Source organism: Colias philodice, chromosome 8 (assembly GCF_061535455.1).
Source record: "Colias philodice isolate Cphi_HAF_F1 chromosome 8, ilColPhil1 Martin Lab GWU primary, whole genome shotgun sequence".
Classification (NCBI taxonomy): Eukaryota; Metazoa; Arthropoda; class Insecta; order Lepidoptera; family Pieridae; genus Colias; species Colias philodice.
Window position 1 is genome coordinate 9,096,087 of NC_143093.1, and position 26,140 is coordinate 9,122,226.

The following is a 26,140-nucleotide window of genomic DNA, read 5'->3' on the forward strand; positions in this document are numbered from 1 at the left end:
AGGTCGCAATGTGTTAGAACAAGAAGCCATTATCAGGATAGTTGTACTGTTTGTCGCAGCCTCGGACAGGTTCTGTCTTAAAGATAATGCGGAGGCATCACCACGCCAGTACTCCTGATAATAGCAAGGTGTACGAACGGGTGCTAAATATTTGTATGGTTTAGAAGTGTTGTGATATGGAGGCGCAAGAAATTACCTTGACGAAAAAGAAGTCGGGGGGAGGATGGTTGGCGCAATGTAAGAGAAGATTGCCCATACTAGAGTGGGCTCCGAAATATGATAGAACTAATGCTATAGCGGATTTGATAGCTGGGATAACGCTCGGATTGACGCTCGTGCCGCAAAGTATAGCGTACGCTTCGCTCGCTAATCTCCCGGTGCAGTATGGACTGTATTCCGCGTTTATGGGTTTGTATTCCAATTATTTATGTTAATATTACATACTGTAGGATCTATTAATTATTTTATTCGTAGTTTAGACGTGAATAGTATTGTACAATTTTTTTTTTAGAGGAGATTACAAATTTTTGACAAATAACAATGGGTATGGAGAATGAATGAAACGTATTAAAATATATAGTAAATATTATAAAACATTGCATTACGAGGAAATATTTAACCAAAAATTATGTAGGTCGTAGTCGTAGTTCAGATTTTTATATCAAATTTATTTGTATAACTTACCTATTGTGTAAACAGGCTTTAAAAAGAACTCTACATAATATATGATAAACAAACAATTACAAGGGGAAATTAATAGCTGCCTATTAAAATAAATCCTACTACTTTATTAAAATCAGTAACAATCACAGGCGGGTGTAGTTTATTTTACTACTAGGTACTTTTCTAATCAAACAAATGTGTTTTATATTATTCAACTTGATCTCAGTATTTATTCGAATTTTTTAAGTGCCAAGAGAAAGGATAGATAGAAACATACCTGCATTTAACATTTACATAACTATTTGCTTAATAATTATTATTTTATATCAGTAGGTAATATTGAAAAATAAAAGTAAATAACTTTTACTTTCATTAGCTATACTGCGATCTTTTTTATACTGCAGAAAACTTCATTTTCAATCGATATTGAATGAACATGTTAAAAATTTAGTAGTTAATTTTATGTAGAGTCAGTTAGAGTTTCAAATTCATTGCTATAGGTAGGTACTTTTGCAAATTTTCTTTTTGTGAAGGTACCTAGTAGGTAGTAATGTTGGTAAATTATTATCTATTAAAGAATAGAAAAAATTCGAACACGAGGCGGGAACTTGCCTCATGTTCATTTTTTTTCGATGAATGAATTTGAATGAATTTGTTTTTTTTTTATTAATTCGATTTTTTCTATTATTGTTGTCATTTGCATTTTGCGTTGTAATAACGATTATAAATTTTTTCATTTATAAAGCATTTGATTGCTATGAAAACTAAAAGAAGTAAGCATCATAATTTTTACATTGTTTCAAAGACTTTCCAATGGTCTATGTTCATTACCATTGTATTCTGAGATAGTTCACTTCACAATATTCTCTAATTTCAGAGTAATACATGCCATTTAAATGCTACAAATCATGATACATATTAGTCAATGTCCCAGCAAGACAGATATTGCTACTCAGAAAAAATTGCAATTAATCTACTATAGATGAAAATTACATTAAAATAAACAAATTAAAACACATTTTTTCCAATAGGTACAATGCTATACATGTTCCTGGGTACCGTGAAGGAGGTATCCATAGGGCCAACGAGTTTGATGGCCCTCCTCACTTTGCAAATATGCCGTGGCTTGCCGATCGAATTTGTGGTGCTTTTGACCTTCTTGTCCGGTTGCGTAGTCTTCATCATGGGATTGTTAAAACTTGGTAAATATATTTTGATGATATCTCTAAAAGATTAATACTTAATGTGTTACTAGCAGATAGAGCTTTAATTATTACTTAGTACCTAAGTAGGTACCTACTTCTAACTGGTAACATGCGTGTTGATATTGGAACTTAAGAACTTAGTATAGAAGTAACTTTTAGATTTCATATTGTGAATAGTCAAGGCAAATGCAAATATAGTCTAAAAAATTGAAATGAGTCATTTCTGTGACGATTTTGTACCATGCAAAAAGTAATTCATAACTCGCTTATCAAATTACACGCAGTAGGTAAAACAGTAAAATTTAATCGTTTTTTCAACAAAAATAATTACCAGTAGATTAATTAAATTCCTAGATAGCTTAACCGGTAATAAATTTAGATCTCTTTAGAGCTGTGACGTAGGTACATGCAATCTGACATTACATTATAAATAAAAATAATAAAAAGTTCATTTATTTGCCTTCACAACTTAAAACTATTACAGACGAACTAAATATGTAAGTATGTAGCATTTTCGTTGTGAAGGACTAGTGTCTGAAATAGGTCTGTGAAAGACCTGTAGTACAGATCACTAGCCCCCCTCGCGGATAGCACTACTAAATACACTCATAGTTTCAAGAACTTAATAATAACTTTAATGGGAAGAGAAAAACAAAAAAGAACAGAACTTAATACTAATACTAATACTTAAAAGGTATCTTAAAATATAGACCTATGCGTGACCAATGTATTTAGTGAATGTTTTGTCTGCGTGTCTGTGTTTGTATGTATTTGTGCGCGTGTATATGTAAGTTTGTATGTGTTTGTGCCAGTGTGTGTCAGCGTGTGTGTTTAAGTGTCCGTAGGTGTGAGTGTGTGTGTGTGTGTGTGCGCGCGTCTGAGCGTGGATATTTGCGTATGTGTGTAAGTGTGTGGGTCAGAACCAGAAGGATACAGTGTGGAAGAGAAAATTAGGTTTTGGTAATTAAAAGATCTTCAGTTTGTTGGTAGTCTAGGGATTTTAAATAATTAGTTATAGTTGATTTACATTTATATTTATTTTGGGGATATATGTTTAACGTTTTATTTAATTGGTTATAAAGAAAAGGTCCCATGAAGCAGAAAAATTTGTGCGAATGAAAACTTTTGAATAGTGAGGTTGGGCATATTTTGTCTTTACGGCGTTGGCTAAATTGTAAGTTTTCGTCAAAATCTAGTTTAGTATGCTGTTTTATTATAGTTTGAAGTATAAACGATTGCCTAACAGTCAATACGTCCCACGTTTTGTACAGTTCGGTAGTAGGGAAACGGTATGGAAGACCAGCCCCAACTTTGAGAATTGAGCGTTGAGCTCGCTCAATTTCTAACAGGTAAGTTTTGGCACTACCGCCCCAAGATGTGATGCAATAATTTATTATAGAGCTACCTAAAGCGAAGTATACCATTTTGATCACTTGTTGATCACCAATGTGCCTTATACCCTTAAAAATGAAAATTAACTTACGCAATCGTCTCACTAGTATGTTTATATGTGGTTTGAATGATAGTACCTGATCAATGGTTATGCCAAGATACTTTATTGTTTCAGCCCTCTCGAGTGATGGACATTGACAATTTGTGATAGTTGAAGAACATGAGTGGGCTGTAATAGTAAAAGATGTCGATGGAAGTAGTTTGGATCTATGAGCAAAGGCCATATATTTGGTTTTTGTGACGTTTAACGTAAGGATATTGTATTGAAGCCATTTACAGACACTGTTAAATCCTTGTTGAGCATATTCGAATACCTCCTCCCAAGAATTACCAAAAAAGAAAAGGGCAGTGTCATCGGCAAAGGTAATGACTTTGCCCTTGGATAGATTGAGGTTGCACAGCCCATTGATGTAAGTCAAGAAAAGCGTTGGTCCGAGGATACTTCCTTGAGGAATGCCATATTTTACTGATAGTTCGCCACTGATTACATCATTATTAAGCCTGACTCGTTGCCTCCTATCAGCCAAATAGTCACTCATTAGTTTTAGTGGGATACCACGCACACCACTACGCTCCAGTTTATATAGTAAGTGAGGGATAGAGACTGTGTCAAATGCTTTGGCTAAATCGAGAAAGATTGTTAAGCATTTTTTATGAGTATCCAAATTTGTGATGATTGAGTTGATAAGTTCATGGACAGCATCACTTGTAGATTTACCACGTCTAAACCCATATTGATTGACAGAAAGTTGATTGTTGGTCTCCAGAAAACTGATTAATCTTTTGTTAACTATCCGTTCTAAGATTTTGGATAACGTTGGCAATATAGATATGGGCCGATAATTATTCACACAGTCTCTATCACCTCCCTTATGTACTGGAGTTATCAGAGCTATTTTAAAAGCTTTCGGAAATATACCGGTTTCCATACTCAAATTGCAGATATGTAATATTGGTGGAATTAACAAGTTACTATATTTCTTTATAATTTTACCCGAAATTAAGTCTTCGCCGGATAATGAATCATTGTTCAAACTATTAATAAGAGCTTTGATTTCGTCTTTATCAGTAGGAATCAGTACGAAAGAGTCAAGAGAGGATGGACTGAACTGGAAAAATGAGTCAACTTCTAGCTGTGAATTTTGATTCGATCTGATAATCTCCTCAGCTAATTTTGTACCAACGTCAGTGAAGAAACTATTAAAATCATTGGCATTTTGGATTGTGTGATTGGTGGACGCTAAATTTAAGTTATTTTCAGAACTTTTTTTACAATTACTAATTTGTTTAATTGAATCCCATATTTTTTTATTATTACCTTTATATCTCTGCACCTCTTGCCTTTCAAAATTACGCTTTGCTTTCTTTAGTTGAGAATTACAGAAGTTTCTGTAGCGATTATAAGTTATTTTTAGAATTTCGTTGGTTGGGTTTCGCTTTAGTTTTTTATATAAATTGTCACGATTTCGCATAATGCGCAAAAGTGTCTTAGTGATCCACGGTTTACGTACTCTTTGCCTTAATGGAGTTTTAATTGAGCGAGTATTATTGATGATAATATTGGTGAGATGACTTACAAATTTATCAGTCGCTATGTTAGCGTCATTATATTCAGAGATATAATGGAAATTGGTGTTCGATAATTCTGAGTCGAGACCAGAAAAATCAACGCGATACGATATATTAGGTTTTTTGAAGGATGATTTATTTTGCATAAGGTTTACTGCAACACACTCATGGTCCGTGATAGACGATTCGATAATAAAGCAAGTAGCGTTTAGGTTAGTTCTGATCATAGCATGATCAAGGCAAGTTCTTCCGTGAGTAGGCTCAGTGTGAGCGGGTAGAATGCGATGGCTTGCTAGCAAATTAAGATAGTCATAAGCCCGTTTATCTGATGTGTTTGTTGAAATATCAATATTAATATCACCGCATAATATAATAGTTTTATACGAATTTAGTTTTGAGAGAAGTTTATCTAAAGAGTTTATGAAATTTGTTGTGTTCGTTTGACTTGGCGGGCGATATATAGCTATAATACATGTTTCTAAGTTGACGGATATTAATAAACAGTTAGCATCACTAATACAAGGTTCCTCATGCGTTAGTATAAGATTTTGGTTGTAGTAGATAACTACTCCTTCGTTTTGTGTGTTATGCGAAGATGTTGATATACATTGATAAGTGTCGAGATTAGGGATGTTTCTATTTGCAGAAAGCCAACATTCTGACAGCACTAAGATGTCCCATGAAACTTTAGATCTATGGAGAAAAGTATTAAGATTCGGCATGTTACAATTTATGCTGCGAATGTTTTGTGACAAGAGATTTAAGTTATATTTACTATTGGAGTTTATGATATGTTTATCTATATTTTCTATGTCGCATATTATAGAATTAGCCACCTGAATGTTATCTAGATCAGAGTTCAATGTTTCAACTATGGGCATTATTTTATGTACACATGTAATAAAATTAGGTGTCGACGGCAACACCGTGACACGCAAAGTATAGGAACATAATTAAAATAATGATTTAGACTCTGATCAGAAACACAAGTGGCAACTCCATGTTTTTTGGATAATAAGCGAAACAGAAAAATAAGATTGGTAATAATGTCGAGGCTAGAATTCGTAAACAAATATTTATTCGGCGCGGTCGGGAGTGTGTATATGAAATTGTATGTGTATGTGTATTTAATTTTCGTGTATTTTGTGTAGTAAGTAAATTGATTGTTGATTGTTTTATTATGTGTAGCTATGATGTGTGGTCCGCAAATAGGTATAAAATAAAGTAAATATTTGATATAAAAGTAACAAGAGATATAATGTGTAAACTTATTTGTAATATGCAACAATAGAATTAAGTGGATGGTTAGAGGTAGTACATAATATAGTCATGCTGATAGTTGACATAATATATCATTTTCATTTAAAATACGTACGGGTGTGGAGCTTTGTTCCCTTTTAATATAGATCTTTCCGTATGATGTCCAGGCCGCAAACAGCTTTTTATTTTTTACATTTTCGCGGGCTATATAAAAAATTCTTCTTAATTTACTTGTTAAAAACTCTGAGATAAAAATAGGACGCGCTGGACCTTGTAGGTTTATATGCTCAGTGTTCAATTGCGATTCTTTATTTTGGCGTCTATTTTTATTGTAATTTTTATAATGCGATACGAATGATTCCTTACGGAGAGATGAAGTGAAATCCACTAATACGGTGTCTGATTTCGTGCGAAAGATTTCTCGTATATCTGAATTTTGAATTGGAGATTCGAGGCCCAGTGTCGAACTGATGTTAGAAATAATATTAGTAAGAGTGCTCTTATTCTCATTTGGCTGCTTTTGTAAATTTCTCACTTCTAGTGTAGTACAATTGGCCGATTTTTCAAGTTGTTCCAGTTTAATCTCCAGAGATGCCACTCGATCTTTGTATTCCCTATTTTCTTGTTCTAATTCCTGTATTTTTAATAATAAGTCCTGGTGTTGCCCGGAAATAGTTTCAACTGATTTTTGAATCTCCTGATTTTGCGACATAATAGTAGTTAAAACATGATTCAATGATTCGAATTTCGCATCTTGTTGCTCTTTCAGTTCGACGAACATGGATTTTATTTCACAAGTTGACGCGGTCGTTGTAATGGGAATTTCTGCAAATGTACGTTTTTGTCGTTTTGTTATATTAAAATAATTGTCCTCCGATTGTTGTATACACGAAATGTTGAGAGCCGAATCCGAGTTGTATTGTAATGTCGTATTTGGTGTATTTAATTGAAGCTGAGAATCAGGTGGCGAACGTCGTACAGACATCGTTATCTAATTTAATATTAAATATTTGCTAAATATAATCATTTATGCAATATTAGTATAGTATTATTCAGATTACTTACTGTAAAAAAGCTTTACATTTGTCTATACTCTAAGATAAGATTTAATTGTTGCATACTTAAAAGGTTACCTACAAATATGATTATTTTTGTCATGAATTAGGTACCACAGCTATGCAACCAATGTCCAGATGGTTCATAATATTGTTTTAATATGTATTTCGAGTCGTCTCGTCGCCGCACGTTCGGGATAATTATAGGAAAACAAAAATGTTTCAGTAAACTATCAAATCTAACATATTCTATTACTAACATTTATCCCAATTCCAGGTTTCCTAGTCGACATAATATCACCATCCGTGACAAGTGCGTTCACATCAGCAACCGCTGTGACGATCATAGTAGCTCAGCTCAAGGGTCTATTGGGACTGAGCTTTATCGCAGAATCCCTTGTAGAGAACTTAAGTTTTATAATGAAGAATTGGTCATCTGTGCGGTGGACGGATTGTGCTCTGGGTGCTTCGTGCTGTACCGTTCTGCTGTCTTTACGGGTTGGTTATTTTTTAATTCAGATAATAGTTTGTTTATACTGCATAATCTTACTACACCCATAGAAATCTAAATAACAAGACACATAGAAGTGCTATAATGTCATAATTCATATGAAAACCGCTGTCGCCAAAATCAACACATTTAAACCGATAGCTAAACAGTACACACAAGTAAACTATGCCTTTTATTGGACAGATTGATTTTAGTGAAAACTAACTTAAATATTAAATTAAGCTTTTTAATATGTATCCTAACGCACGAATTTACGGTTTATTTTAGAATAACATCCCTAAGTATATGAGACGTTTTGTTTCTTTTTGTTCCATTACGAAAAAATTCGGCTTTTCCACAACAAAAGTTGTCAATTTTCAATAGATATAACTTTGAACATAAACTCATAGAAATAAGGTTGAAATTTGTGTTAAACGTAAAGAATGGTAGACTGTGTCATTCATTGTTATTTCGATTACTATGGTGACACTCGTAATACTTGTAAATATTCTATAATTTTAAGGAAAAACGGCATTATTTCTAAAAAAGAAATATTTACCGATGAAATATTATTCCTTTATTAGTATAATTACAACTTGTGGAAGAATTTCCGCAATGGGATATGCTGAAACACACCATGTTTATACACATATGTCTCCAGAGCAACTGAATAGTGACGAACACGCTGGTGTTGTGAAAGTCACCTGAGTGGCGACAAGGTCACGCGCGCTTACGACTTCTAGTGTCTTGTTATTTAGATTTCTATGTACTACACCTGTTGTGCTTCACATATGTAATTACCCATATTCTAACATACATATACTATTTTATGATTTATAGGTACTGTAGATACTAATAGGTACCCGTGCCTGTCTTGGTTAGAACGAAAACACTTTCATTTATTAGACACACATAACAGTGAGAAACAAAATAAATTAGTTCTTAAATTTTTGTACAAAATGTGTAAAAAATCGTAAATAATTGAATCAATAAAAAATATTAATAAGATTTCTCCAATTCTACTAACGCTTATAAGAAGTCAGCAATCGATTGTTGCTATTAAAAAAAACAATGTTTACATTTCAGAAATTAAAAGATATAAAAGTAAATCCAAAGAAATACAGGTTGAAAAAATTATTATGGATGATATCAATCGCCCGGAATGCATTAGTCGTTGGCATCGCATCTACAGTCGCTTATTGCACTTACAATCCAGAAAAACTGCTCTTCAAATTATCTGGTAATTATCTATTTTTAATTTTATTATTCATTTGTAAGATGTAAACACTACATCGCTACTAGGAATAAAACATTATACAAGTCCTATAAGCTTGTTAAGTAGGTATTATAACGTCTATATAAGGCAGTTAAAATGCAACGTTGAGTGCCTTTTTAGATTCCCGATATAAAAATAGAAACATTTGTTGTACCTATATGTAAGTACATAATATTTAGCACCTGCTACTTCAATATCAGTATAAGTACAATACTATTAGTTGTATACGTAGTATATTATTATTAGTCTGTGCTATTAGTATCTAAATTCGAAACGTAATTCCAACTCTAGTTGTTAAAGCAAAAAATGGTGCTTACATTTTAGTTATTCGAGCAATCGAACAAAATTGTAGTTACATTTTTTCATGCTTATAATTTTTCATCCATTCATATTATTAATTTTTATTCCAGGTCGAGTAGAGCCAGGTCTACCACAAGTGAGTCTGCCTCCATTTAGCGCAGTGATGAACAACCAGACACTAGGCTTTATGGAAATGATAGACCATCTGGGTTCTGGACTCATTATAGTACCTGTGGTTATGGTACTCGCTAACATAGCCATCGCTAAGGCATTTTGTAAGTATACTTTATGAAAAAAAATTTTTTTTTTTTAATTTTTAAACATCAAATTTGTAAGTAATAGTATTTTTTGTATAAACTGTGTTATGTTTATAAACGGTTTTTATTTTATCTTCTTGCGTGTATCTAAGTGTCACACCTACGTGAGACATTATTTATAACAGCTATCATTTATTAGTGAAAAGATAACGAAAATCTACATGAACATTTGAAAAAAATCTAAATTGAGAGTCATGTTCAGAGACACTAAGTTTCATAATGAAGGAAAAGGATATTCTTTGAATATTTATATAATGAATTAACTGCCCCAGCAGATTTGCAGACATTGCTTCCTTATGCCTTAATGAAGTGAGAACGATAAAAAAACTTATCCGATTTGGTCGAGTCGAGTCTCTTAGCAATACCTACATTTGGCGAATCATTTTTATTATATAGATATTGAATATGTAAAAATCGAGTCCTCTTCGCAATGATGAACTATATTTTTTCCACATTTCAGCGCCCGGAGGTCGTATAGACGCAACTCAAGAGATGGTAACTCTTGGACTATGTAATGTCGCCGGTTCGTTTGTGCACGCAATGCCAACCTGTGGAGCGTTTACAAGATCGGCTGTATCACATTCCTCGGGAGTTAGGACTCCCGCTGCTGGGTTTTATTCAGGTACCTTATAAACATTGAATTTATTGTAAGTATAAACTTAAATGAGTGGCTTTGATTTAATAGATTTTGTGCTGTATTAAAACTACAAGGAAATTTGCCTTTTGAGTGGCATTGATAAAGTATACGATATAGGAATTCTTATATACTGATTAAAATTTTAGCTTTGTAAATTAGCGCTAATAATAGTATCATACAGTAAATGGGTGATCAAGTGAAAAATCGTTTGCAAATGCTGTATTTAAATGTAGGTAAGCATTTTTTTTAACAACAGACGCATTGAATTTCTACCTACAAACATGTTACATTCAAATACGCAAATTGATTATTGTTGATCTTATTACCGTAGTATCTTAATAAACATAATAATTCTACACTGAGATAATATGATAAAGCGTTTATTGTAATCATTGTTATTAATATTCATTTTATGGGGTTTATCTTTCCAGGTTTAATAACTCTATTGGCTTTGAACTTCTTGACGCAATATTTCTTCTTCATTCCGAAAGCATGCCTATCTTCCGTACTAATATGTGCTGTTGTTTTTATGGTAAGTATCAAAATATTAATCCATACTATTTGACTAAAAATGTATAATCAATGAAGTAAACTTTATAAGTTACTACTGTAGTTACTCTGGTAGTGGTACTATTAAAAATTAACAAGTGATAACTGCGTTAAAAACAACCGACTTCAAACTTGCACTTGCAACATTTACAAATACAGACAAAAATGCTCATAAAATAAAAACTACTAGGCCTATCCGAATAAAATTTTTATGGGACCAATTCGACACCATCCCGCATCGAACAAAAAAAGAAACCTCGGAGTAATCGGTGTACATACATAAAAAAAAAACATACCGGCCGAATTGATAACCTCCTCCTTTTTTTTGAAGTCGGTTAAAAAAGGCTGTTGTACTAATTTGTGGTGTGTAATTTTCATTTTTATGTTTAATACAATGTTGTTGCAGTTGAAGCTACTATGACATAATGCGGTTTGTCCCTAAAACCATAAACTTTTGTCTATGATCGCAAATATTTTCAGTGCCATTTTTTATTCTCATTTTTCTATAATACACCATTTATAACCCTTTTTTTATAGTGGAGAAATCTTCCAAAGATACCCACGGCCCCCGGGGAAGGAGCCGTGGGTTATGTCGGATTCTTACCGACTAAAACCCCATTGTGTTCCGTCGAGCCGCTTTAATGATGGGGCCGCGGGTATTTGTTAGAATTCTTCCGCGACACCATTTATAACCCTGCATTTTTCACACAATAATTTGCCCATTACAGATAGACATAAACGTAGTATTCAACCTCTGGAAGGGCAGTAAGCGGGAGTTAGCCATCTGGTTCCTCACCTTCATGGTTGGAGTGTGGAAGAGTCTGGAACTTTCGGTATTAGTTGGGGCCATGGCGGGACTTGCAGTACTGGTCAAGGATGTCATGCAGTCGCCTGTTGATATGACGCAAGTTAAGGTGAGTTGCTGCAAAATATTGAGGACTAGAAAAAAACAAAATTCATTCACTACAATTAAAAAAATTCTCAAAATTACATTGAACTTCTGCAATTCAAGAAAAAAACTTATTGAAAAAAATAGAATAGTTCATATTTTTAGCATAAAAGAAGGTTGACGCTACATAAACAGAATTTTTTAACAAAATATTCATTATTTAGAAACCTTACTATAATATGGTCCTCTTCTATGTATTAAAATAAATATTATTATTAAATAGTCTAGTATAATATTATTAGTAAATAGTGTAGTCTAAAATACAAGAAGTTTTAAAAATGGGTAGATATCTTTCAACTTCCAAGGCAACTTTACCTCCTTAATATAATAAACCTCTCAAAACCTAATTTCCTCCTCTTACAAAATGACAGGCAAACAGCGGTGACGTCATCCGCGTATCCGTCCGTCGCGCGCTAGTATACGCGAACGCGGAACGCTTTGCCGCTATCGTTCTAACCACGGCCTCGGCTGCTGGATGTCCAGTACTGATTGACTGTTCTAGCATCGCTCTCTGTGATTATACTGCTACTCAGGTTTGTTACATATAAATTAATTATTTTTTGACGTGACAACGTCTTAAATTAGGTTGCGGCTGGGAGTCACTTATGAAAAAGTGTAACGCTCGGTAACGTTACGATGAGTCACCGAACGAGAGAGAGGCCCGCCGAATGCCTTGCGTCTCTCTCCCACTCAACTATGATCGTTGTCACGTAAAATCTTCGCCCGTAAAACCGACTTTACAGGCAACCATTTTTGACGTGACAACGTCTTAAATTAGGTTGCGACTGGGAGTCACTTATGAAAAAGTGTAACGCTCGGTAACGTTACGATGAGTCACCGAACGAGAGAGAGGCCCGCCGAATGCCTTGCGTCTCTCTCCCACTCAACTATGATCGAGAAAAAGACGTTGTCACGTAAAATCTTCGCCCGTAAAACCGACTTTACAGGCAACCATTTTTTTTAATACAAAATGTATGCTATACAACGACGACAACGATGTAACCGGCAAAATTATACAATTTGCTTATGAAATACTAGATTTCCGCCCGCGGCTTCGCCCGCGTTTGCAAAGGAAAACCCGCATAGTTCCCGTTCCCTTGGGATTTCCGGGATAAAAACTATCCTATGTGTTAATCCAAGTTACCCTCTATATGTGTGCTAAATTTCATTGTAATCGGTTCAGTAGTTTTTACGTGAAAGAGTAACAAACATCCATACATCCATACATCCTTACAAACTTTCGCCTTTATAATAGTATTAAGATATTAGATTAGATTATACGACGACGACATATTCAGATTTTTTGGAAAATGAATGGAAACTTTATTTTACCAAAACATGTGGAAATTTAAAAAATAATTATTATTAGCAAAGTACACATATAGGTGGGATGCGAGGTAAAGACGCTGTTATTAAAATTGGAGGATAGATTCTGTAGGCGTTTATTATACTAGCGGTCCGCCCCGGCTTCGCCCGTGGTACATATTTCGCAATAAAAAGTAGCCTATGTCCTTTCTCGGGTATCAAAATATATCCATACCAAATTTCATGTAAATTGGTTCAGTAGTTTAGGCGTGATTGAGACACAGACAGACAGACAGAGTTACTTTATCATTTGTAATATTAGTATGGATGTAGTTGCAACTCACAGTCACTTGGCTATTTATCAACTCGAACAATATCCAGAAGTTGAAACATTTATACACGTTATTGCTATAACTTTTTAAATTATTCGTAATTAATATGGAAACAAATAAATAATGTACCCAGTAATATGTTATTACATAAATTGATTAATCATAAACCATTATCCCCAGGTGATATCCCGCTTAATAAAGAAGTTCAAAGAAATGAAACTACAACTAGTTTTCTACAGCGCCTCACCAGACAGTCTTAAATGGTTGGAAAGTATTCCTGAACTGGACAAAAGAGCCCTAAATACCAAAAAAGTCCAGGAAGCCCTGGATGCTGTAGCTACCAGGAACCCTGACGCTGATGATGAGACAAGTGCCCTGTTGGATAAGAAGCCAAAGAATGAAGAAATTGTATGAAAAACAGATTAACTTTTAGGCGCTTTTATGGTTTTCTTAAGTCAGAATATGACGGAAGAAACACTTTATAGAATTTTGATTCAATGTATTATGATAGTAATGACTAATGTGTAAATTTTGAAACTATTATAGTATGTTTTATGAATAGTAAGGTTAATAACTGGATGCGTTGAAAAGTTTTGATGAATATCAATAATTGTTGAAAATTATTTATAATAGATTATATTTTTGTACTGAGCATGTTGTGTGTGAAAGATTTTATAACTGAATTAGCTCAGATTTAAACTGATACAAGTTTGTAGAAAATGGCAAGAATGTCTATAAATTTATTGTTTAAACATTTTTGTGGACATATTACCTATAAAAAAGGTATAAAAAACTGTTACTATTAAAAACAAATATAAAAGTAAATTAATACATATGATGATTGTTAATTATTGTAAACATGATTTGTGAATTATTTTAATTTTTATAATAACTAGATGATGAATATGCACATCTAAACTGCTCCTGCATGAACCACCCTGAAAATTAAACCATTTATAAAGTATTTAATTATCTCAGCAGTTGATGAAATTATCATAACTAGTCTGGTGACATGCCATTTGTAAAATAGTATTAAAGTGTTCTAATACATAATATTATTTATAATTAGGGCCCGTATTATGACCTCATATTGCGTTCATAATATAAATGTGCCAGTTATAGTCCGGGATACATCGCCCATTTTTGCAAGTGATTACTATCAAGCTAATTTTTCGTGAGTAGCTTTATTTTGATGAGATGCCCAATAATTTCATGTACAAAACTCTCGATTGTGGTAGCTACCAGAGGAAACAAGGATAAAATATTTAGATTTGATGGTTCTCAAATATTAATTACTAACTGAATGTTTTTTTTTGTTCAATCTCAAAATAATTATCTAAATTATTCGAAAAAATATTTGTCCTACAAAATCTATGGTTTGATCAAAGAGTCCCCCTTTCCAATGTGTATCGATAACGAAGTCATCATAAATGATTACTAACCAGCTGATTTTTTTTATTTTCACTTATTTAATACTTATATAATTCAACAGACATATTGTCCTACAAATTGCGTAATAAATATTTGAGAACCATCAAATCAAAAATTTTTATCCTTGTTACCTCTGTAAGCTACCACAATCGAGAGTTTCGTACATGAAATTATTGGGCATCTCATCAAAATAAAGCTACTCACGAAAAATTAGCTTGATAGTAATCACTTGCAAAAATGGGCGATGTATCCCGGACTATTAGCTCAAATTCACGGCGTAAACTTTCTCGAAATAAGAGGTCATAATACGGCCCCTGTATGATGATATATTTAAATAGTATTGTTATAATATGTATAGTGTAAGTTTAAAATCTCAAATAGTATTAATATATTGCATTTTAAAACTGTAGACAAAATATACGTTTTGAGGATATCTGTGTTGGAAGAAGTTCCTAATCATTAAATGGGTATTTTAATAAATTTTACTTTAAACATGAATAAGTAAATGTGTTTTTTTACAACCCTATATATATTTTTGAACCATACCGAGTTATATCATTTTAATCAAAAGAACTCTCAAAACAATATCTTATACCTTTAAGTATAAGAGATAAAAATATCAATTTGAATCTTGGAAACGTCTCCAACAATTTCCATGAATTTTGTTTATAGGTTTCGATAAAGTCGATCTATTAGGATTCATTCTAAAAAAATACTTAGCAACAGGCATCAGGCTTGATTTCATCTTAATCTTATCTTAATACTATTATAAAGGCGAAAGTTTGTAAGGATGTATGGATGTATGGATGTATGGATGTTTGTTACTCTTTCACGTAAAAACTACTGAACCGATTACAATGAAATTTAGCACACATATAGAGGGTAACTTGGATTAACACATAGGATAGGTTTTATCCCGGAAATCCCACGGGAACGGGAACTATGCGGGTTTTCCTTTGAAAACGCGGGCGAAGCCGCGGGCGGAAATCTAGTAGTCCATAGTTTAAAAATACTCGCTACCGCTGCGCGCTATGATATTTGGATATAATTATGATCCCTAACACCTTGGCCACGGACACCGGCGGCGCGACCGACGGCGCGACGGGCGGCGCGGCAATTCGCGCGGCGCGGTAAGCACGCCACGGGCAGTTGCGTTCGCCGCCGCGACCAGTGTAGACGAGGAGACGAGATGGCTTTATCAAAGTTAGCTCGACGTTGTTTGGAGAGTAGCAGCTTTTTTGCTCAAGATTTAATGTTTGGAAGATATAGTGGAGTACACGAATTAAATAGAAATCGTGTTACAGACGGAGAATTCCACCAAAAATATGAAAAACTAGCGGTCCGCCCCGGCTTCGCCCGTGGTACATATTTACGTTTTCTCTACATAAAAACCATCCTCGTACTTCATGGAATATAATAAAAAAAGAATTATCGAAATCGGTTCAGCCGTTCTCGAGTTATGCGCTTACCAACACATTTTGCGATTCATTTTTATATACAGGGTGTCCCAAAAAGTAGTGATGAACGGAAGCTGGGAGGTAGAGGACCTAGAGAGCTATCCGAATCACCCCCATGTATGTTATGTTTTCCCTCGGAAAAAAATCAATGGGATTTATGTCTGGGGACCGTGTAGGCCAGGCTTTAAGGCAGGCGTCACCGACGCATGCGCAGGCTGCAACGACCAATCCATCTTTCAGGGTATCTTTGCTCTTTAGCCTGGCCTACACGGTCCCCAGACATAAATCCCATTGATTTTTTTCCGAGGGAATACTACCTACATAAACGAGAGAAAGCCACAATTTGGACGAAATAACCCCGAAATTCATAGTAGCAAAAGAAACCATTAAAAATGATAAAAGGGCATTCAGACATTTAAAATACCACTTTTTACGGTGATGTCGCACTTGCATTGACCAACAGCGGGGTTATTTTAAAAAATTCTGGTAATTAAACACCTTGTTATTGGTTTTAATTTGTTTTTATTAATCATCATGTTAATTAAATTTTTGCACTTACCACATTTAGATTTCAATTTTTCGATTGAAGCCTTCTGAATAATAAAATTAAATTTTTAGGGTAGCTACCTGATGGATAGAGCAAGTTTTTAAAAGCCAAACGGAAAACTTTTTTTATGTGATTTTATTTTTTTACGGGCCCTTGAAGTTGTGAACTTACTGGGTGATTTTATCTTTCTTGGCATTTAATTCTTTTTTTTATTCCATTCAAAGATCTTACGACAGTAAATGTTACCATACTGAATTGGCCTATCTTTCAGCTTAGCACACAAAAAAAATCAAGCATCTACCGCAATAATTGACGTCACCATGAGTCAAAATCTCATCGTACTCGGCGATAAGTGAAAAATTGAAAAAAGAATCATAACTCCGAAACTACGAAAAATCGCATAACATACATGGGGGTGATTTGGATAGCCCTCTAGGTCCTCTACCTCCTGGCTTCAGTTCATCCATACTTTTTGGGACACCCTGTATAAGAGAAGATATAAGCATGATGAAAAATTATGTTGCGGGTGGCTAGACTTCCAAATAGCTGGTCTAGCTAGAATTTCTGCAATAAAAGCTTCCGTCTCCATTTTCGCGAAAAAAAACAAACTATTTTAAATTAAGTTCGCTCCGGGAGTAGTCGCCGCGTCTGCCGCTCGACTCCGTGGCCTGCGCCGTAATAACAGCTCATACATTTGTTTCGATCGCTAGTCGTGCCGCGCGATTCGCTCGGGGAAATTCGCCGGTCGTCTCGCTGGTCGCCGCTGCGCGTGGCATGCCCAGTACATTTCCATACATTTGATTCATTCGCAAGACGCGCCGCCAGTCGCGCCGCGCGAATTTTCGCTATAGCGAATTGTCCGTGGCCAGCACGTAAGCATAATTATTTCACGTAAGAAAAAAATGCATGCATTTTAAAGTTGAAATAATTTCATTTATATACAAGTTATACAACTAGCTTTCCGCCCGCGGCTTCGCCCGCGCAGTCAAAGAAAAACCCGCATAGTTCCCATTCCCGTGGGATCTCCGGGATAAAACCTATCCTATGTCCCGGGGTAAAAAGTAGCCTATGTCCTTTCTCGGGTATCAAAATATCTCTATACCAAATTTCATGCAAATTGGTTCAGTAGTTAAGGCGTGATTGAGTAACAGACAGACAGACAGAGTTACTTTCGCAGTTATAATATTAGTATGGACTATGGATTTACTGTGCATTTACCAGTTTAGTAAAGTTCTACTGTTACTATTTTTTAGTTCTAAAAGCCTTGTATTCAGAACCAATAAAAGCTCTTGAACTTATCAGTCTCGGAGGAATTAACAAGCCTTCTTTTAATCATCTTTAAACATCTTTTAATTTTTCTCAAGCCAGAAACCTGCAAATAACAATAAAATCCATACTTAAATACCTTTTTTTCTCCTAACTTAAAGCAGTCATTATCAATGAAGTACTTCGTTCCTACTCAAGTATCGATAATTGCACAACACTATGGAAGTTATATTTTGCATTTTTTCTAAAAACTAAGCTGATTATGATTTCATTTCAATGATTACGGTTAGATAAAAAATAGATGATTATGAAAATAACGTAAATTCACTTATTTATAACACAATTAACAAAATAATTGATCAAAACACTAACCTGTGAAATGACAAATTCCTATCTTCATCCGATTTCCCAGTACTACGGCTTTTACAGCCGTAAACAACACAAGCCATGTAATCTTTAGTCAATTGTCTTTTCATAAAATAAAAAATTAAACTAAAACACTCGTTTTTCACTTCAAAAAAAATAATTAAAATAACCAAGCGATGATCACCAGACTGGTGATCAAAACAAATTGAAATGGCTACATGTCATTTCAAACTGTCGAACTGACATATATCTGTCCTCTTTTTTCGCATGACATTTTGCCATAAGCTAGAAAGGCCAAACTAGTGCGTTATTGTTCAATTAATTGTTACTTCTCCAGGCTAGTTAATTGCTCCGAGTTATCAGTAGACTGCAGTGTTGCCATGTATAGAATATTTATTTGCATATTTTAATAAATACAAACATAAAATAAAAAAAACCATTTGTTTTCTTTTCACATAATTAAAATAATTCAAAGGAATCATGTATAATGCTACTGCATAATGTGAATGTTTGCGAAGATGGACATAATACATGGACATAAATATGTATGTGAGTTTGTCACTCTTTCACGAAAAAAAAAACTGCTGGACGGATTTGTATGACTAAACGGTAATAACTATAGGTCAGTAATATGTCCATCAGAATAATAAAAAAAAAGACGGGTAGCACTCCGGGAGTGCCGGGCGCCGGCAGAAGTGAAAACTTGATTATTAACGTTGAGCATGTTTGATATTTTGGAATGGTACCTATCCGTCTTAAGCCGGGTCCGCAGCGACAATTTTCTAACAAAACATGTTATCGAAACATGTTACCAAAACATGTTTGCAAAACCGCTCGTCCGCTGCGCCTGTTTTTGTTATTGTTTTTATTTCATTTCAAAAATGAGTTCCGACGAAGAAGACGTAGAAGTTTTTTTAGCAATAGTTGATTTAGTTCTCCAAAGAAATAATAAAAATAGGTTCCGGGTCCGACCCTACCTGCAACCTCGTTCCTTCAATATTTATCAAGAACAACAATTATGGCGGACGTCAAAGAGAATATAGGCGGACGGACCATAGATAAATTAGGACGGACGTCTTCTTCTCGTGAGTGCGAACATAAAATTATAAACAGACGTTCGAACTGGTGCGACCGGACCACCGTACTCGTGCGGTGCGATCGACTCGCCACACGACCGCACCGCACCTAGGGTTGCCAGTATTTGATTTAAGTGTTAACAGCATCAAAAATACGAGTTTTAGTTATTTTTTACGGGAGATAATTAAAACAGCAATGTTAAATAGAGAAAATTTATTTTTGGCATTTATATTTGCTGTTGGAAGAAACAGCTTTTAATAGCTCTTCATTTTCTAAAGCGAATGTATAAAAATCTTTGCACGATAATTTAAAATTACAATTAATTTGCAGCTTCGCCTTTACAGTTTCAATATTCTATCGGTTTCGGCTATCCGTCCAGGCATTGCCGTACATAGAAAATATTCTTTGTTTAAAAATTACGATTAAATTTACGATTTAAAAAAAAAACTCTTAAAATATTGGAATTTTCGCGGCCGACTGAGCTAAATAAATTCGTATAAAAAAATAGATACACTAGCGACTAGATAATTTATTACGTTGCTAATATATGAAGTGATTAAAGGCGCAAATTATCCCTCTTTGAAATTTTCGATATTGTCGATAGAGGCGAAAGTATTGTAATTTTTACTGATTTTCGTTTTTATTTTTTTATATTATATGCAGGCGTTAGTAGAAGCTCTGTTTAGTACCAAAAGAAACCTTGAACCTGAGCCTTGAACTGAGTTCTACATGTGACAAAAATACCACATTCTAGCCACGAAGTTATTAGGGCGTATTCAGAAAGAAAGCTTGAAACTTATAAGCGCTTATCGGCGCTTGTCATGTTCATATATTTTCCTGTCAGTGCTGATAACCCGCGCAGGAAAATATATGAACATGACAAGCGCCGATAAGCGCTTATAAGTTTCAAGCTTTCTTTCTGAATATGCCCTTACGGGATATAGATTTTCAAAGAATGTCAGTTTCAAATTATATATATCATCTATCTATTACCAAGTTTTTGTTTATGTTTTAGTCGTTAGTTATAGTCGATATTTCAATATATTATTATATGTAGGTAAAAGGTTAATTTATTACAATCTTTATATGTAATAAATTAACTGAACAAAAAAAAATAACTTAGATTTATAAGACAATTCAATAATATCAAATTAATACAAATTAATCTCCTTTTTTTGTGAATATTTCGAGCATTGATCATAGTAATCTCATTAAAAGTCAAACCGAATTCTTTGAAAATCTATTTCTCGTAATAAATTCGTGGTTAGAATGTTGTATTTTTTTCACATGTAGACCTCAGTTCAAGGCTTCTTTTGGTACAAGTACAAGTACAAGTTACAACCATTGAAAAGAAGAAAACGAAGAGAAAAGAATGGGCAAAATTATATTTAAAAGACAGGGATTCATTCAGACATATGCAGTCATATCATAAATCTTTGTAGAGTTCTAAAATTTATATTATTAATCTTTTTTCAGTATTAGCCACGTCTACCGACGCCATCGCCATTGATAACGATCGACCGACGTCCGTTTTGTTTGGCGGTAGAACTGTGACTAAAGCTGTAATAAGTATATAGTCTATGACTAATGCGCTGTCCGGTGCGATCGCCCGTCCACACGCGCGAATTTGGTACGGTCCGCACCAAGTTCGGATGAAAAAACCATCGAACCAACCGTACCGTCAATAATAATAATTATGTCCGGCGGACCACTGTACACATGATCGAATATGGTCCGGAGCGCACCAAGGTCACGGTGCGGTCCGTACCAAATTCGAACGTCTGTTTATAACTTAAAATGCGTTCCTTCCCCTCCCCGCAGGCGAACGCGGGGGATGTTATCCATTCGTCTCGGCAAACATGTTATTGTGATTTTGCTAACAAAACTGTTAGGCCACGCCCCTATTCGGTTAGCAAAACATGTTATCGTGTTAGCTAACACGATAACACGTTGCAGGGGACCCGGCTTAAGATTTTATACCCATTACAGAAAAAGTGCTCAACGCCGCTAAAGAAATTTTCACTTCAAAAAAACATAATCAATACTGCGGCTAATAAATAAAAATAAGCTGATCAATATTTAATAAATAAAAATGACCATAAAATAAATAACTGACGAATATTGAGCAGAATAACTGAATTGCCCTCGAAGATAACTATCTCAATAAAATAAATTCAATTATTTATTTGTTTTGAGCATTCTGACAACAATTTATTATTGACCAAAAAAAAATTATATTTTTTTCTTAATACATTATACTTATGTAGTTTCTTGCCTTATACAAATTACATACCTATATTGTTTTGCCGGATCCAAGTCTTACTCAAGCTTTTTTTGTAAAGAAGACTGTCAGAAATCGAGAATTTCTGTAGTATTTTATGTTAACTGACTCTGAAGTCTAAGTTAATTACGAATACACGTAGTGTTATTATATTATGCTGTAGGAGATTTATACCACGGTTCAAATGTCATTTAATAACTCGTAAAAATAAATCGTAAATGTGAACTTGACTTTTTTTTTAACATCAATCGCAAGTGCAAAAACACGTGTTTCTTTAATTAAAAAGTATCTAATGAAAATAAACTAGAGTAAATATACAAAAAGACATTCATTTATATAATTAATCGAATTAATATCTAAGGCCAAGCGCGCACCACGATTTTAATTTTTGCGACACGATTTCAAAATCGCACTGTAGAAAATCGCAGAGAGTACGGTGCGCGCACAGCGATAATTTAATAGTGATCATTACTCACTTCATCATTGATTTCGTACAAGTTGCTTGTCTTTATTTACTACTTCGGAGGATAAGAAAAAAAAAGAAAATTCGTCAATATTGGACTCATCCTTTTACAGCAGATAGAATTGTCAATGGTTTCTTTTATCAGAAATACAATGAACTTCGGATGTATCCCAAAAAATTCTTTGGCTATTATAGAATGAAAATTCCGCCAAAAGGCCGCCCATTGTGCTTTTTTATTATTTTTTATTATTGTAACCTTTATGTACTTAGTTATATTTTGTTTCTTGCACAATAAAGTGTAAAATAAATAAATTCAAACTTTTGACAGATTACTGAGTTTATGTTTACCAAACAGTACCTACCTATACAACTACGATGTTTACTGTTGGACAGACGAAACACAAGTGAAGTGCCGGCCGGGCCCGAGTGTGCGATTTTATTATCGCAGTGCGCGCGGTACCATACAATTTCATATTCTGCATTTGATTTTCGCGACAATCGCGTCGCGAGCAGTCGCAGCAAAATGTGACAAATCACAATTTTAAAATCGCTGTGATTATTTAATCGCATGTGCGCGCATTGTCATAGTAACTCATACGTTGTATTTCTGCGATAAAATAATCACGCTGCAAAAAGTCGTGGTGCGCGCTAGCTCTAATGTAAAAAGTATGTTAGCTTAATGTTGTTAAATAAACAATTTCCCATAATTGGGAGTATTGCAATAGACGTGGCAACATTTAACGCTCAGCAGAATAAAAAAAAAGAAAAATCTGAGTCAGATTCGTTCGTCGTTCGCGTCGGGCGTGTTGTGTTTTGGTTGGTTTGGCATATATTGTAACAAAAGATTTTTTTGTTAAATATGTAAATCTTAACTTAAAACGTGCGTAGAATAAGATAAAGACTCTTTATATTCAAGTGCCTGTTTTGTCTTTCTTATATTTGGAACGTTTCTCTTACGACTTCTTATCGACCCGAATCTGTGTTTATTTATATTTATAGTGCGGGTATATTTGTGTGTTTGTTTTGCAAACAAATAGTTTATCTCGTGCAAAAATCTCTTAACTGCCTTACTTTGTGATGATGAATCTTTGAGAAGAAAAATGAGTGGGTGCGCCGGCAAAATGTGGTGTGCAGTATTGTTTTGTGCCTTGGTTGGTAGTGTAGCGGGGCAGTCGTGGTTAACAAATATCACAGATAATCTTCGAGATGGGCTCTCCAGGGTGCTGGAGACGTCTGTTGTTAATTACTCGACGCCTGTGATCAACGCAACTTATGTGGCGAGAGTGGAATTCGACATGCGCGCTATGGGACACCTTTATAATTCAAGTCATATTATCCTTGATATAATATCTCGAAAACAGGCGTACCCAGAAGGTAAGATAATATTATGTTGTGTATATCAACTATTTATTAAGCTCTCAAAACTCTCCAAAATCCAGCAAATTTATTTCTGTGTTTATGTCAAAAGAATGCAAAGTAGTTACTGATAAAAACTAAAATAAAATGGGCTGATTATTATTATTTTTGTTTATAACAGCTGTGATAACAGTATCATCAATTTGCTATTATTAAATGCATCAATCCTAAAGAAAAAGACCAATAATATGTACTTAATTGTAGCATTTGTCATATAATTTTATCAAGAAGAATATAAACAATATTGGGTTGCGACAATAGCTTTATAAATCAACAATATGTCTCGAGCATTATAATAAGGCGGATACCATTACCAAACAATGGGAATCTGAAACTTTATCAATAATACCATAAGAACAATAGAGACAGACGCTATGTGAAATGTGCTGAAAGTAATGTTTTGTCATTCTGCATCATTTATTTATAGTTATAGGTACCTACTTTGCACTATCACTGAGCTCATAAAGGATATCACTACATAGTATAAAACAAAGTTGCATTCTCTGTCCCTTTCTCCCTAATGCAACATATTTTGGTGCAGTTTTTTTTAATAGATAGAGTGATTCAAGAGGAAGGTTTTAGTAATATAATTTATTAGACAAAGGGGCCAAGGCACAGGCGGAATGCTAATATTACATACACACATAGTTCTCGTTCCTGTGTGATTTTTGGGACAAATTCTGTGTTAATCCAAGTTCCCTCTATATGTGTGCCAAATTTAAAGAAATTTGTTTCAGCAGTTTTTGAGTGAAAGAGTAACAAACAAGCATACAAACTCTGCATTTATAAGTTGCAAGTTGGATATAATATAATATGATTTATACAATTATAAAATTAACATTACAATTATAATTAATCTAAATATATAAAACTCAAAGGTGATATTGACTAACATTGATCAATTCTACCCCCAAGGATTGATGTTTAATACCATGAAAAATTATTTTCCACACAGGCGAAGTTGCGGGCAACATTATATTACTGTTAACCCTAGAGTGGGCGCGTCTTTTTGCGTAACGTCAGTAGGCGCGTGGGGAGCATTTTGCCGCCTCATTTTCTTTGACTATTTTGACTAGTAATACAGCAAAATAATATTTTTTCTTTTAGGATTTAAATAAATAAACAGTAAGTAATAATAAATCAACATATTTATTCAACTTTGTTCTATAAACTTTGGTTTACAAAAGACATTTAGAAAACTTAATATTTTAATTGACTTTTTTTCTCTTATGCTACATAATACTTTTCAATACTTAAAAAAAATGGAAAAAATAACAAAATTATATATTTTCTAAATCTACAGGATACGCTTTATCAAAACAGTCTTCACAAAGATATGTACAATGTTCATTGCACAGTAACTTTTCGCATCTGGAACACCCTTTTTTCGTGCGCCTGTTTTTCTTTGAGGGACATATGCTGCATTTGCCCTCCTTTTTTGAAGAAGATCCTTGTTCTACTGGGACAAAGCGAGCAATTTGGGTCCTCAAAGGAATATTTAAAGTGCCTATAGAAGCCCTTGTGGTCATATATTGCTTCACAAGTACCATGGCAATTTGTTTCAAATATTCTTATTATTATCAATGAATTCTTTGAAATCCTAAAACAAACAAATTTTTAGTTGCAAAAATGATTAATGCACCATAAAATATAGTCAACATTTCGAGTTTGCAAAAAATACATTATACAAAATTACTTACGTGAGTGGGCGCGCAGTGAGCAATTTGCCGCCCGGCGACACGTGATGGTACAAACCTTCTTCTCCGGCGGTCCCCCGCGCACTGACAGCATCCAGATTCTCAGCAAACGTTGCTAACGAGAGTGGGGGCAGCTACTAAGAAGCGCAAGTCTAACGGCTATTTATTTTAAAAAATATTAACGGTTTTTTAGCGCGGGCGGCAAAATGCTCATAGCGCGCCCACTCTAGGGTTAATAAGGTTACTGGAAATTATTTAAAATGAATTTAAAGGAAACCATTTATTTATTTAATCAATTATTATAGTTACCACAATGTGTCATAGGGATATTTCTTGTGGGTTTATTATTACTAATTGTATTCTGTATGTTTTAAATTTCCTGCTGTCGATCCAATTATTAATTTATTCACTGGAAATATGCACAGTATTGATGTTCTTTCTCATAATAATTAAGAGTATTGTTTTTCGTAAATGCTTTGTTACAGTAAAAGCAATTAGTTAATCTATAGTAGTTTTAGTAACTTCAATAAGTTTGATTTCTTATCATATTAAACAATTCAATTTGTTAATGACGTTATTATAAAAAAGTAGGAAGCCAAAATCACATACCTTGAGGTAAACTCGGCCTATAATTTTATGAATTGTATTTTGTTATTTGTATTGCAGCACAAAGTATACAGTACATATTATTTTCTAATAAAGAGATTGACAGTTCTTAACTTTATACCTAACTAGTAGGTATATTATCATTTTTCTGGTGCTCTAACTTCTACAACTTCC

The 26,140-nt window shown here is 34.1% G+C and overlaps 2 protein-coding genes across 2 annotated transcripts in view; both read left to right on the plus strand.

Moving 5' to 3' along the window:
- The first annotated feature begins 29 nt into the window (after positions 1–29).
- Positions 30–13,864, plus strand: LOC149486735 (sodium-independent sulfate anion transporter-like). The gene is made up of 10 exons (XM_089698395.1): positions 30–408; positions 1,695–1,865; positions 7,482–7,702; positions 8,781–8,934; positions 9,381–9,545; positions 10,048–10,209; positions 10,656–10,756; positions 11,502–11,687; positions 12,094–12,255; positions 13,540–13,864. The coding sequence occupies exons 1-10, from the start codon at positions 177–179 to the stop codon at positions 13,771–13,773; spliced, it is 1,788 nt and encodes a 595-aa protein (XP_089554521.1). The 5' UTR covers positions 30–176; the 3' UTR covers positions 13,774–13,864.
- Positions 13,865–23,025: 9,161 nt separating this feature from the next.
- LOC149486736 (prominin-like protein) overlaps positions 23,026–26,140 on the plus strand; it is a 60,850-nt gene continuing 57,735 nt past the window's right edge. Inside the window, exon 1 of the mRNA XM_089698424.1 lies at positions 23,026–23,621. Coding sequence (XP_089554550.1) covers positions 23,348–23,621 — 274 coding nt within the window. The 5' untranslated portion in view covers positions 23,026–23,347. The remainder of the gene's footprint in view (positions 23,622–26,140) is intronic.

What these genes read in the sequence shown, in the direction of transcription:
- LOC149486735 (XM_089698395.1), top strand. Translation starts at nt 177, where the DNA reads ATGGAGGCGCAAGAAATTACCTTGACGAAAAAGAAGTCGGGGGGAGGA. An exon ending in CATGGGATTGTTAAAACTTG is followed by an intron (nt 1,866 to 7,481) that starts GTAAATATATTT and finishes TCCCAATTCCAG; the next exon opens with GTTTCCTAGTCGACATAATA. An exon ending in TTGATATGACGCAAGTTAAG is followed by an intron (nt 11,688 to 12,093) that starts GTGAGTTGCTGC and finishes ACAAAATGACAG; the next exon opens with GCAAACAGCGGTGACGTCAT.